A 14882-nucleotide genomic window follows, 5' to 3' on the forward strand; every position below is an offset into this window, starting at 1 on the left:
TTAACCCAAATATTCAGCTGTGTGCAGCACATTTTATGGAGGACTGTTTCCTGATCCTGGTAGAGTAGTGCCGGCTGTTCTGACTCAAAGACTGTAAGTATGTTTTTTCTATTTAAAGAGTTTTTATATTTTATATATTTAATATAAATTTCCGAATTTTCAACATCTCGCTGAGCCAGGCTGTTGTCCCCACATGCTTCAAAGAGAAAAATTACAGATAAAAGATGCTTTGCAACGTCACACTTCATTCCAGTTCATGTACAAATAATATGTTATTTAATTTTTAGCACTATATGAACACATTTGACAGAAAATTGCATTGTTCACAGGACAATTTGTGAAGCTTGTCTGAGCATGCAACAGTCACTAATCTAAGCAATGGCAACTGATGGACAGTTAGATTTCGGGTAACCAAAAACGACCTTACCCTGCAACTAGCTGCTATTTCAACCCACTGTCACTAGCTCATAGACATATTAATGTCACAGAATCTTTTCTGATAGGGCCCAGTGGGCTGGAGGTGTGCCAGATGGTCTCTCTGAAGCGTTCCTTAGGGATATGCAGTAATGCAATATTATTATGGAGAGAGAAGCATGGGACGCCACCACTGAGAGTTGTGCTAACACTCACTAACAGGTAAAAAGGCTTTTAAATGAAGTGCAGAATACACAATGATCATGCGACCAAATTATTTCTTGGCTGATTGTCAGCTTGACATCAATGGTGCTTTCAGAAAGTATTCAGCATTCACTGATTATTTCCCACTCTGCAAACTCAAATTACAACCTATTTAAATTAAATTTTATTAGGTAATTCTTTATAATGTCTATTCTGCATAAAGTTAATACTGGCCAGAATAGCAAACTACCATATTAATCTTATTATTTCTGCAGTAAATGGAACAAATTAAAAAGAAACCTGACAAAATTTGATTAATTAATAATAACCAATTTCCAAGTTAACAAATTAACACCATTCACAAAATTAAACATGCACATAATAGTGTAAGCTCGTGAGACAACAATGAAGCATAATTATTCTTGCATATGGGTACTGTTTCACATATACTACTACTAAGAAATAGTAGATAATATGCAGTACGCAGTACACAAATATTCAATTCTGAAGATATTAAATGTCAACTCACCCTTCACTGAAAACAAATGTCAGAGAAACAAATTTCACTCAGAAACTGCTAGTAAATTTTACAATTACAAAGAAATGTCAAATAACACATTAAATTAAATGAGAAATTCTGAAGTAGAAAGACCGAAATAGCATTTTTTTTGTAAAATGTTCTCCAATAACATTTTTACAATTTAGAATTTTTTTTTTTTTTTACAATGCATGCATTAAATTCTCTTTTTTTTCCCAATCCACCTGTTCAAGTCTACAATAAATGCTGACTTTTTTTAAGTCTCATTACTAAAACAGCAGATCAGATCATCCCTGCTGTTATGAAGACCAAAGAGCTGCCCATGGAACTTTGAGTGGGGGGAAAACACTGGAGCTGAGATTGGCATGTCTTCAAAATAAGCAGCATCAGGACAAGGTGCTGTGCAAGTGACCCAAAGGCTGTCTACAACACTAACGTCTCCTGACTGAAATGGGGGAAACTGCCCAGAGTTCAATGATTTCTTTGCACTTCATAGAGCTAGAGCAACTGAAGCTCACTTTTAAAAAATACAGATGGTGTAACAACTGAAGTTTGCTAGGCACCACAAGACAAAACCAGAAATATTTTGGAAGAATAATCCCTTTTTTGGTCAGGTAAGACCTGCTTGGCCTGAAAACACTCAAATCCAACGAAGCCCAACATGCAGGGAAACTTAAAAGTCACATTTTTCGCAAATCTAAGCGAGGCTCACATTTCATGTGTCATCTAATTTTCACAGTATTTTCCTATTTTCAATGTTCTGTTAGCTGAAAGATTGACACTTAGTAGCTGCACAGACTTATTTCTTTCACTCAAAATCTTATTTTCACTCTTAAAAATGGAAATATGGCATCTGCCCTGACAAAGGTCCATACTTATCATTCTATGATTGTTGCCATCAAGGTCATTACAGACAAATCCTTGTGGAGAAACGGTGTCATATTGATGGAGTTTGGATTGTGGGATGTTTCAGCAGAAAAATTACCCATAAGACACAAGAAATGCCTTGGGGGACATAAAAAAGGTTTGTATTCTGGAATGGCCAAACTAGAGCCTAGTCTTGAATCCTAATGAAAAGCTTATTCTCAGTATGACCAGGCCCAGACAGATTATTTTCACATTTTCTACACTGACTTTGAGAAAAGAGATCTCTGGAATTCTGCTGAATGGAATTTAAACTTGGTAAATGTGAAAAATTGAGCTGAAAGAATCAAATTAGCCAAAATATTTAACACACAAGCATGAAAAAAAGATTACATTTTAAAGTGTTAAATTTTGAAAATGGCAAGCATTCCAATACTGCAGACTTTTGCAGGCATAAAAATGGATAAAATTCCTAAAAACAAAAGGTATAAACTAAAAGATTTTTTTTTTATTTCTAAATAATTCATAAAAAAAATATTTATGTTCTCCAACAGATGAAAAATTATATCAGTCTGACCAAATTTGGAGGAGCTATAAGGCACTGTAGACTTTGTATGTAGTACAACAGACAAGTATCCATGACGTCACGGCTTAAATTAAAATGGCATGCCATAAATTCAAGTGTATATCTGGCACCAAAGCATTACAAACTGTGTCACAGCTGAAGCCTGTGACGTTCACTAATGTGGGACAAAGGTCGTTTGGCTCCAAACACAACCAGCCATGCGAAATCAGAGACCACCAGTATCTTAAGTGGGGGAAAGGGCACATCACAAGTTTGCATGCCATGTCATAACCAAAGCCAAGGTTAGAAATGCAGTATTGACTGAAACCACTGGAAAAGCCAGAAGGTCATGTGGGCCCCTACACAGTGTTTATTACTAGGATAATGCTAATATTTCTACAAATGTCATGTTTTCAATAATGAGCTATTTATCATGGAAACATCAAGTTCATCAAGAGTAATAAGGTAATAAGAACATTTATGATTGTCATAACCTGGGGACATTTTTTTAATATGTTTACTCAAATCTATATCTATATATATATAGTTTTTTGTTCTATATGCTTAATCATAATGCCACAGAATTCCGCTACGGAATGATAATTAAGATAACTTTTTCTCTCAATTCTGACTTTTTTTCCTCACAATTCTGAGGGTGAAAAAAAACATATATATAAACAGAATTGTTAGATATAAACTCAAAATTTTTACTTTTTTTCTGTTTTTCAATTCAGTTCAGTTCTTTTTTTTCTGCCACAGAATTAAAAATAATAAAGGTAATTGCGACTTATCTTACAATTCTGACTTTTTCCATGCAATTGCAAGTTTATATCTCACAATTTAGACTTGTAATTTAGAATTGTAATTTTATATCTTTTTATATCTATATTTTATATAGATGCAGTATGTTCATGAGGAACACAAAAGGCACCTTTTTTTCTTGGAATGACCCCAAAAACGAATACATTTGCCATCTACATATCATAAAGGGTAACAACAAAATGGTGTGTATTTACCCTCATATGTGGGCTGTCAGTAATTTTTGAGGACGCTAACTCGATGAGATCTGCCCTGAGGTCCACCAGGAACTTCACCCCGCCCTGAACCCTGCTGATGTGCGTGAGCAGCTGTCGGTACCGGGGTGTTAAACTGTACCGTAACCTGTCCTCCACCTGCAGGATGGTGGCCACATCCCGCACCTGAGTGTCCAGCAACTTCGCAGCCAGGTCCGAAGCCCATCTGTGATCTACCCCGAAATCATAAGACAACTTCTCGAGAAACTCCAGTTTTTGCTCTTTCTCTATACTTTTGTAGAAGTGCATGAACTCCAGATTGTTTGATTCAGGTGGAGGTGGAGATTTGTCTCTCATCTCATAGCTGGGAAATGGGGCCACTGTCTTTCTCAGGATCTCCTCCATGCTGTTGAGCCATGCGATGGAAGTACATGGATACATGTTTCTGAACTCCCACACTCTGAGTCCCTGGACCGTTTTTAACACTTCTCTGTGTCGATAAGACTTTAGCAAAGAGCGCGCGGCTGTACATAAGTGGAAAGACGTCATTGCGCGCCTGACAAATACGAACCAAAATAAACCTTGTATATAATGTTGCACTTCACATCCACTTCCGGGGTCTCTTAAAGGAGCCGCGCACAGAATGCCAAATGCATGACACCACCGTACACAGCGCAATTTACTCACAAACAATGAAAGGTGTTTATACAAACTCGTGTGAAATATGAAGTAAGCTTTTAAAAGGTCATTAATGTTTTGGGATTTTTAAACGGTAGGGAAGGGTAGATGGCTAGATGCCTTAGTAAAAGTAATTTAGTAAAAGAGAAAATGTGTATAAAATATGCATGTATAAATAAATAAGTTCATTCTATGCAATCTGCCAATGTATGCAATGTATGTGAAGTCATAAAACTGCATGTATTATACAACTGGATATTTTACACTAGGTTTCTCTTCTGGAAATTTATGCAAATTAATTTATATTTAATTACATTATTTCATTTGCATATTTAAACATTTCAGAAAACTTGTAATACAAAACAGTTGTCTTATTGTATTGTGATTAAACAACTGGTGAATATGGTGATATCTTAAAAATATTAAAATCGTATTCGTGTGTGGTGTCTTGCCTTAAAAAATCATGGGTATCGAACGCAGTCATCAGACCATAACAAATAATATTTTAAGATATGTATAAATATACTATAATAATTGATTATATCATTAAATATTATTAAAATGTTATTGTCAGGAGAAATCCCTCTTCTTGTCTTCTTATTTAGTGGGTTAATGGCGAAAAGTCGCTGTCATTCTAGTGACAGCAGTGTTAGCCAATCAGAAAACAGAAGACTCTCTGCCAAAATCAACCAATGGCGTGGGCTTGAGGCGGGAATACCTTTTTGTCTGACCAATGGGAGTAAACCTGTTCGGAAAACAATTGTTTTCGTTAGTTCAGTCTGGTGTCGCTAGTGGTCCAGTGGGTAAAGAAATTTCAAACGCACATCCACTTTTAATACCCATTTTAATTTAACATTTGTTGTACCACCAGATAATTTTACAATCACACTGGAAATATAGCATAAACTGGTCTAAAAAATAGCAACGACAACAAAACCTCAAATCAGTGGCTCGTATGTATGATTAAGAACCACGCGGATGGATTGATAACAACCGCACAATATACGGGTTAGCAGGTATTACATTAATGTTTCTTTATTTTATTCACATCTCACAGCAAATATTCCTGTTTAGCATGCTAAATTAATTAGTATTTGGTGAAGTTTATGAACGTATTAAGACGTCTGCTTTGCACAAGGGCTGTTTTCAGTGAAATCTGAATGGAATGCACTCAACAGTGAATTCAGTTGATTTGTTGGCATCAATCTTTAGGGATGGCAGAAGACTCCAACTCCGTGAAAGCCGTGGAAAAAGAGTTGAAAGATAATCCAGGCTCGAGTGATGATGCACTTGTGTGAGTACAGCTGTTAGCTAAATTAAAACACAGCACTAGGCCCTTTATACATCACAAACAAATGCAGCACTGCATGTCCAATCACATCGCATCCTCAAACACTTGTCCAATTGTACTGTAGGTAAAATAAGTCCTTGATCTTGACTGACTTCCATCCTGTAATTGTGCCTTGCTGGCACACGCTCCATTCAAACTTACTATCACCCCTAATGCATCTGTGGTTTCTGTATATGAGTTTACAAGTGAGCTAAATATTTGTTATTCAACTGAGAATAAGCATGATTTAATGGCAACACAAACAACAGCTGCACATTATTATACACAGCGCTGCACTTTGCAGCAGGAAACGCCTTTCGTGTTACTGCGAAAGATGGAGACAAATTGAGCCTCCCAAACAAATGATGTGCACCAGAAATCGTAAATCTAACCAAGTGTGAAGTGAGTGCCAAAGAGCTTGCATTCATTATTCAGAGAGTTGTACTCCATCTTCTTTATGAATAAATTATTTTACTTTGATATCTAATGCATTATATGGGCACACTAACGCCGGGGACATCCATCCGTCTCTGGCATTTGTAATTAATCTGATGAAAGACTTGGACACCTGTAAGTGTTGCTGACAGCAGCCTGTTGTGACGAGGCCTGCTGGCAGGCTGTCACACACTCCAGTGAAGGGAGAGGTTTATTTGTAAAGCGATTATATGGATTCAGAACTCTTCAGCACTAATGGCCTTTTTATGTTCCTCCTCGTCTCATCTATTCCCACCCCTCCTTCTTTTCTCATATAGGTTTGTCTTTTGTCTCATATTCCTCTAATCATCTTTTCCTGATGATCCATTCCTCTTCCTTTTTGTTCCTCCGCAGAGTAAAGCTCAAGAAAAAGAAAGTAAAGGCCAAAGGCAAGGTGAAGCCTCAGCATGAAGGGAAGGAGAAAACACACAGGAAGGTAGTTTTTCAGTGTCACCATTAATTTTCTTTCGTCATGCCCCTGGGATTCTCTCTTCAAGTCCGGCTTAATTAAGAGGCCCTGTTAGCTTTGCTCTAAAGGAATATTTATGCAGACATATCATTCAGAGCCTGTTTCGTACTGTAGGTTACAGAGGCCCAAATATAACAAGAACAGACGGCTACATAGAGCATAACCTAAAAGCATTTAGTCAGCGAGCAATCAAGTCTGTGATCGGGATTCATAGGTTATGAAAACCTAGATGTAACAAGAATAGACTGTTACGCAGAGCGAAGCAAACAGTGCAATCTTCCCTCTTCAGGGCGGCTGCACAAAACCACTCATTATCTGTGAACGATAGTAATAGTATTTTGCCATTATGCAAGTCTGTTCTCTAATGCAACTTACTTCCTGCCATGCTGATATTTTTGTAGTGGAATATGATTCTCCTTGAGAGCTCCGGGCTCCGGTTTGGCCTCAAGTGATCTGGATGGCTTTCCCTGATAGCAGGTTGTAAGCCATTGATTAGACTGGGCTTCCCTGTGATGTGTCAAACCCACAAATAGCCCTACTTTCCCCCTGCACCTTTACATTAGCATAATGCGGCTTCTTCATCTCTTTGATACTTCCATGTATTGCCTCTTTTTATTTATTACCTGCCATCTTAATACGGTGTTTTACCGGTACTTGCACAGTGGAATAAGATGGGATTATAAAGGAATGTCCTTGTTAAATTGTTATTAAGTAGGTTGTTTGGAACTTATTTTTGCATTTTTAGCATTTAATTTAGACCGGAGATAGAGAGAAGAAATTATTACTTTGTATTACTATTTTCCACAAGAACACACTGAATTGCTAATAAAGTTACTATGAAACATAACAATTAATAACAATTTCCAATATATGATGTTCTATTTATCAAATAATTCTGAAAAAAAAAAAAAAAACGGTTTCCACACAAATTTTAGTCAGCACAACTCTTTTCATCATTGATAACAAGAAGAAATGTTTCTTGAGCACCAAATCGGCATATTAGAATGATTTGTGAAGGATCATGTGACACTAAAGACTGGAGTAATGGCTGCTGAAAATTCAGGAATAAAGTACATTTTAAAATATAATGAAGTAGAAAGCAGCTCTTTTCATTAGTAGTAATTTTTCACAATATTCCTGTTTTAACTATTTTTGCACACACAAATGCAGCCTTGGTGAGCAAGAAACAGTAAAAAATCATACAGTACCAACTACAATCTTTTGTGATATTTATTCGCACACATATATACATACATAAACATGCATTTTTTTAAATTATATATTTAATTGAATTCTTAAATGTTTGAGAAAAGCAGTACAAAAGTTTCCATCAGCTGGTTGTTATATTCTTTATTTCAGATGAAAACACCTAAAGAGGAAATCATGGACAAAAGCATGGACAACGGTGACAGAAGGTACAGTAAGATCGCTGTCACATGTGATGGTATTATTGGTAGCCAGGACTGTACATTTAGTTTCACAGATTGAGGCTTTTGATTTAGAGAAATGGCATCAGCAGCCAGCAGCTGCACTTGGAAATGAGTTTTAATCCATTTACGATTCAATATACAATCATAATTTTTTTTTTTCTTGCCTTTGGAGTTGATGAAAATTAATTCTGATGATTTGAATGTGCGCAGTTCTGGACAATAGCCATTCCGATTTTCTCGCTACATTGGCTGTCTTTCAGAAAATTCATTTATTTATTGGAAAGAAAGCTGTGGCATGTCAGAAAAGTAATAAGTTTAAAGCATTCAGATCAGACTGGGTGGGAGGGGGTCCTGGGGTGGAATGGATTGGAGCCTGAGGCATAAATCTGCGCAAGCAAACATTTAACATGTATTGATATTTCATCTACAGAAATAAATTTAATATATAAGATTTTTATATATAAAAGTTGGACCATCTAAAATCTCTCATTGACTGTTTCTGTCTCAGATAAGATAAGAACAGTACTTCTCTAATCAGGGACTTTGACAATCAGGCGCTTTGTAAATCAAGTCCTGCTGGTGATTGCAGGTGGGAGGTTGATTTACACGGCAGAGGTCAGACTCTAAAACTGCTGAAGGTGTCCGAGTGTTCTTTTACACTTAATCTCTCCCTGAAAGTTCAAAGCTGAATAGAACCATTTGTTATGGTAATTGTAATTAATTGATTTGGTCTGCTCACCTCCCGCCACATCTGAATCATGCTTTATGGAAATTGAAGCTTGCATCTCTCCGCAGTTATCCTTGGGCATAATTACTGTAATTATATAATTATCATCAGTGGCCATTAAGCATTATTGTGTAATCACCGTAATTTAGTCATTGTCATTGGCCAATGCATATTTGTCCTTTTTTTTAGACTGAAGTTCTTACAGCCTTTAATTGTGTTTTTGGCTGTTTGTCTGTTTTAGCTCTCAGGTGAATGTTAAGGAAGAGCCAGGTGAAGATCCTGACTTTGTAAGAAAAGGGAAAGGGAAAAAGAGGAAAAGAAAGGCAGATAACACGGATGGTCCCTCTTCTACCTCTGAAGCGCCTTTGTAAGTGTTTGTTTTTTCTAGGCGTAGCAATGAATGAATAAGCCAATAGCAGATCCTGCTTGATATATTTCTTATTTATAGAAGCAGTGGGGTAAGCTGTGCTACTTTTTACTAGATAAATCACCCCAAAATTTACTCACCTTAATATAATTCCAACCCTGTATGACTTACTATCACAAAAGGAGATGTTAAGCTAAATCTCAAAGTTGCTTTTTGTCTATATAGTGAAGGTGGAAGGTATCAAGGACAGCTCACCATTTACTTTTATTATATGGAAACGAGCAGCTTGGATATTTAATAATTTATTGCTAATCTTTAGTCAAATAATTTACATGGTTTTGTGCATTGGAGGTTCACCAACATACATGATATACATTTTATTCCTGAATAAATGTGCTTTTACATAATTGAATATAAAATGGCATTTTAGGATGGATTTCAGAGACCTTGCAATTAACTGACTAGCTTATTACATTTAATTTATTTGCCAGAAGAGTATGGAATTTCTTATTGATTGTCAGAGTTGCATTTGAATTTTTAGCATAAAAGTGTTCATGTGCATTAATCACAGGCAACTGTATATGATGGGCCCATTCTAAATATATGCTATTATTTAAACATTTGGGGGTTTTATCTTTTTGAAAGGCTCTTCTGGTGTGCTTACCAAGGCAGCATGTATTTTATAAAAAATCCATTAAAAACGGCAATATCATGAAATATTATTACAGTCTAAAATAACCATGTTCTATTTTAATAAAATTTCAAATGTAATTTTCTCCTGTGATGGCGAAGCTGAATTTTCAGCAACCATTACTCCAGTCTTCACTGTCACATGATCCTTTAGAAATCATTGTAATATACTGATTTGGTGCTCTAAAAAGGGATGCTTTACATGTATTGTCTGCTTACTGTATGTCTTTGAAAGGCCAAAGAAGAAGAAGAAGAAGAAGAAGAAAGTTGCAGAAGAGGGACAACGAAACTCAACAACAGCGAAGAAGAAAAAAAATAAGGGAAAAAAAGAAAAGGTGGGTTTTACCCAGAGTGCGTTAGCGGTACATTGATTATAGAGAGAAGAACTGAGTGACAGAGCGTTCGCTGAAATCCTAGTAATTTGGGTATTTGAAAACCAAAAATCTTTAACACTAGAACCGCCAGGGGTCGCTGTATACCTAAAAGCGCCAGCGGGTAAATTTTACCCACGCACATGACAGCTGTTTTTGAATGGCTAAAGAACATATTATTTCACTGTATTATGCTACTGTCTTCACAAAGAAGTGTCTAGAGTCATGAAATGATTATGTCTAGTCATCAACTATATTTTTGTCCTGTTGTTTTATGTTCAAGGCTTTTTTATGCAGGCTTTTCATAAAGGTCAATATTAAGCTAAACAAGCCTGCACTGACAACGAGAATTAGAAGGAAGTACCGTTTTTTGATCTGGTTTTATCTAAACCGTTTTTAACAACAGGATTGTAAATCACACAATTTTAGTAAAAGTCAGTGACTGGGAGACTTGAATGTTTTATTAAAAATCTTTTATGTACGTTTTAAAAACAGCCACGGGTAAAATTTACCCCGTGGTTCTAGTGTTAAAAAGGACACATGCTGAGATAAGCTACATAAAGGCACAGTCAGAAAGTTCTGCGATACTGTATGTCAGTAAATTTTGCATTAACTATAATTCCATACCATACAGGGTTGATTTTATATTAATTTCTTTACCAGTTTTTGTAAAACACTGAGTTTTATTTTTTACAAAAAAATAGTCTTGGTTGAAACTTCAGTTCACATGATGAATAGGCATGTTATCACTTTCCATATTTTCACACGAATCACAGAAATGTAATTTCATTCATCTTTTGCTATTTATCTGAACTTCCAACTGCAGGTCAACAGCAACTTCGCAGTCACCCTCCAATTTGATGGATTTACAGTAAAAGACCATGTCGCAAAAGCGATTGCCTGTGCTGAAAAGCCGTCATTTTGTTCAACAACTGTTGCTCTCTACCGGTGATAGTAATTTTAGTTCTGCGGAAAGCAGTTTTGGAGAACATTTCTCTCTTGCAGAGCCCAAAATCCTTATTTTCGGATCTTGTAGCCCGGAAGTTTTGTTTGTCTCTTTTCTACTTTTCTTGACTTCTTGACTCTTTCACAGGTGGGAAGAAGAGAAGTATGAGGATGGAATTAAATGGAAGTTTCTAGAACACAAAGGGCCGTATTTCCCTCCCGAGTATCAACCCCTTCCAGATGATGTCAAGTTTTACTATAACGGTACATATTCAGACATTATAAAGATCTAGTTGTGTCTGTGTTACTGATGCATCACATGGAATCGTTTCAAAGCAAAATGTGTACAAAAGAGAGAGATTTTGGTAAGAGAGCAGTCAGTTCATTGGTCAGTGCTGTTCCTTTTCATTTTCTCGGTTTGGGCACACAGCCCAGCTCAAGGTTAACCTGTTCCTCTGCTGGTGTCAGGCGTACTCCAGAGCGTACAGGAAGAGTCTTTAATCTCTTTGCTAAACTTTAAGGTCAGCTTCCTCTATTAATATACACTCTGCCATTTACCGTAGAGAGACGTTTCTTAAACTATAAGTGCGTTTTGGAAGGCCCAGGCCATTAATCTCGGTAGAATAAACCAGAGGGGGAAGTATTTGGCTTTTGTAACTGAGACTTTCTGAACGGTAAGCTATAAATGCAGTTTTGATTATATTTGTCCTAGGCCATGATTCTCGGTGATGCATTTAAAGTCCTATTTTGCTGTGTGTGCTGTTGTGTCTTGTGGGAATGTGAGTGGTTAAGATGGTTATAAAATCCTTCTGTAGTAGATCTGTGCAAACAATATCTTGTTTATGTTCTTTTGTCTTAGGAGGACATAAGCTAATAAATAGATTAACTAATGTTTATCTACGGAGTTTTCAGAAACAAACTTTTAGTCATTAGAATACTCATATTTAGGATTAGTGTGCACTAATTATTGAACTTGCCTGCAATTAGTGCTTTACACATGAATGAAATCTCAGATCATTCAGCTTACGGAGGAGATATGTGATGGGGATTTTTTTCTACATGATCGGAATAGTGAATTTTCTTTTTGCGCCTTGCAAATAATGAAACATTGAAAAAAAAAGTCACTATAATCGCTAATCACTATATTTGTGAATGACTGATCAATTTAAATTTTGAATTGAATGAAAAAATAAGCCAGTAATTATTTTGATATTATGGACGATTGCTAATAAATGTCCAAATTTAAAATTCTATTCAATGTAGTGTCCAAAAAAAATCCAATATTATAAAATATTAAAAGTGAATTTAGGCATTGCTACTGAAATGAATATATTGCTAGATCTTCTGAAGATTCATATAACAGCATTAATAATGTGGTGATGAAACAAATGTAGCAAACAAACAGAAGTACTTGGTTCTATCCATAGGTTGTTAAATGGATTCTGAATTTTGGACATTACACTCAAAAATGACTTTTTGATTAGAAATGATGACATCAAAAAACATGTAAAAAAATTAAACCTATGCATAGACGATTAGTTAAAAATAAGGGTGCATTTTCATTTCATGTTGATTTTAAATATCAGTGTCAATATATTAACATTAGATGATAAACACTAGATGATCATCAAATCATCTACTGCATGTTTATATAACATACTTAATTAATGGTACGTACTTTGACCCAACCCACACGTAGCTGGTTGTTAGCTGGTTGCTTTAGTCGCTAATGTCCTTAGAGGAAGTAAATATGTTCTGTTTTGTTGTAGGAAAGCCAGTGAAGCTCAGCCTACCAGCTGAGGAAGTGGCCCTATTCTTTGCTCAGATGCTGGATCACGAATACACCACAAAAGAAGTCTTCCGCAATAACTTCTTCAGGGACTGGAGGAAGGTAAACCTCTCTGACACTTGTAAGCCTAGCTCAATCTTTAACCACTAGCTTTTACAGTTGCACGTTTGTGGAGGCTCTAGGAGGGATGGGTGTCAGGTTATGAGTACGGAACTGTTATGAAGCTTACAGCATCCCAGAAGGCCTCGGGGCATATCATGCAGAATTAATTTTGTGCTGCTTAGTGCTCAATGCTCTTGAAAATGCGATTTGTGTAAAGGCATTGATATGCTAATCCAGACAACTCGCTTCCCGCATATGAACAAATCCAATGTAACTGTTTTATTATAACACGGAAGCCCCTGCTCGCTTCACTGAGCACAGTCTCCGCCCCGTGCCCGACTGTCAATCTCGAGAATGAGCGAGAGAGGAATTCAAGTGATGAAGACACCAGCTCTATTATTATAGTGCTTTCGTAAAGTGTTGTGAGTGTTTTTGTGTCAATCTGTTTGTTGCTCGCTGTTTTTTTTTTTCAGGTGATCTGCAACGTAGCATTTGCAGCAAACACTTGTTTAAAAATGTTAATTTAGATGTGTCATGACCGTTTGACCCATTTAGTACTTATTAACGAAGACTAAACTTCTGAATACCATTGAGGGTTGAGTGGATAATGAATTTCTTGTGTTTCAATATATGGCTGCCCACAGTTGCGCTCACATTCATTGACTCTGCAGTGTAGACAGCAATTAGAAAAACAAGGTCAATGAAAAGTGTGCTGGGAGGGAGGAGGCGTGTTTATGTACTTCTTAGCATTTGGTAATTACTGCATATTAGAGACCCACCAGAACTGGACGTAATCAGAGAGCAGCTTAACTCATAACTGTTTTTAGCATAAGTGCAATTGCAGGTATAGGAGAATTCATCTTTCATTGCTTTTTCTTAGTGATGGCTTCAACTAGGGAAGCAGCAATATTGAAATTCTGGTCAAGACTTTTTTTTCAGTCAAGTAACCAATAAATGTCTGATATATATATATATATATATATATATATATATATATATATATACATATATATACACATATATACACATATATTTCTAAAATTCTGTTTTCACTTTGTTATTATGAGGTACAGAGTGTAGATTAATGAGAAAAAAATGAATTTAAACAATTGTAGTATCAGGCTGCAACATAGCAAAATTGAAAAAAGTGAAGGAGGTCTGAATACTTTCTGAATGCACTGTATGATATAATATAATATAACAATGTAATATGTAAGGGATAATCAATGGCTAGCCGTGCATTAAAGGATTTTAAATGTATGACGTGGAGGCAAAGAACTGCCCGACGCAAAGCGGAGTGCATTTAAAATCCTTTAATGCATGGCTAGCCGTTGATTATCCCGCTTATTCCATGGTAATTTGCCAAGTTATAGGCAAGTTATAGGCAAGTTAGTAGCAACTAGTATTGCTCTTTACAGCGCAATATTTGACCGAATGGGTAAAAATGACAGTTATTTTCGTTAGTTACTTTGAAAACAAGTTTATATTGGCCTAATCCTGAACATTTCTGTGTGCGCAGCGGGATCTCTGATCTCTTTCTGTGTGCGAGTGATGTGTGTGTGCGTTTGTGTGTGTGTCAATTAAAGCAGCGGTGCATTAATATAGAATGGTGATTAAACTGACTTGGAACTACCTGTGCATTAAACCTGCCAGCCAGTCATAGACAAGTTAAAACTAGTATTGCTCTTTGCAGCACAATATTTGACCGAATGGGTACATTTTTTTTATTTTCGTCAGTTACGGCATGTTAGGGCTAGCATTCTTCCCGCTTCAAATCATACACAGAGATGAAATAGTGCGGTAAGACCACATTTATTTGAATGAATTATAGCATGTATTTCAATTAATCATCGATCGATCGTTTGAGAGAGAGAGAGAGAGAGAGAGACAGAGAGACAGAGAGAAATGACAG

General features: G+C 36.3%; 1 protein-coding gene and 1 pseudogene across 1 annotated transcript in view; one reads left to right on the plus strand and one right to left on the minus strand.

Moving 5' to 3' along the window:
- LOC107670157 (malonyl-CoA decarboxylase, mitochondrial-like) overlaps positions 1-4269 on the minus strand; it is a 14813-nt gene extending 10544 nt beyond the window's left edge. The window contains exon 1 of the mRNA XM_016462668.1: positions 3602-4269. Within this exon, the coding sequence (XP_016318154.1) occupies positions 3602-4147 (546 nt within the window). The 5' untranslated portion in view covers positions 4148-4269. The remainder of the gene's footprint in view (positions 1-3601) is intronic.
- A 4696-nt stretch (positions 4270-8965) lies between these two features.
- LOC107670152 (DNA topoisomerase 1-like) overlaps positions 8966-14882 on the plus strand; it is a 27270-nt pseudogene continuing 21353 nt past the window's right edge.

Source organism: Sinocyclocheilus anshuiensis, unplaced genomic scaffold, assembly GCF_001515605.1.
Source record: "Sinocyclocheilus anshuiensis isolate Anshui unplaced genomic scaffold, SAMN03320099.WGS_v1.1 scaffold800, whole genome shotgun sequence".
Classification (NCBI taxonomy): domain Eukaryota; kingdom Metazoa; phylum Chordata; class Actinopteri; order Cypriniformes; family Cyprinidae; genus Sinocyclocheilus; species Sinocyclocheilus anshuiensis.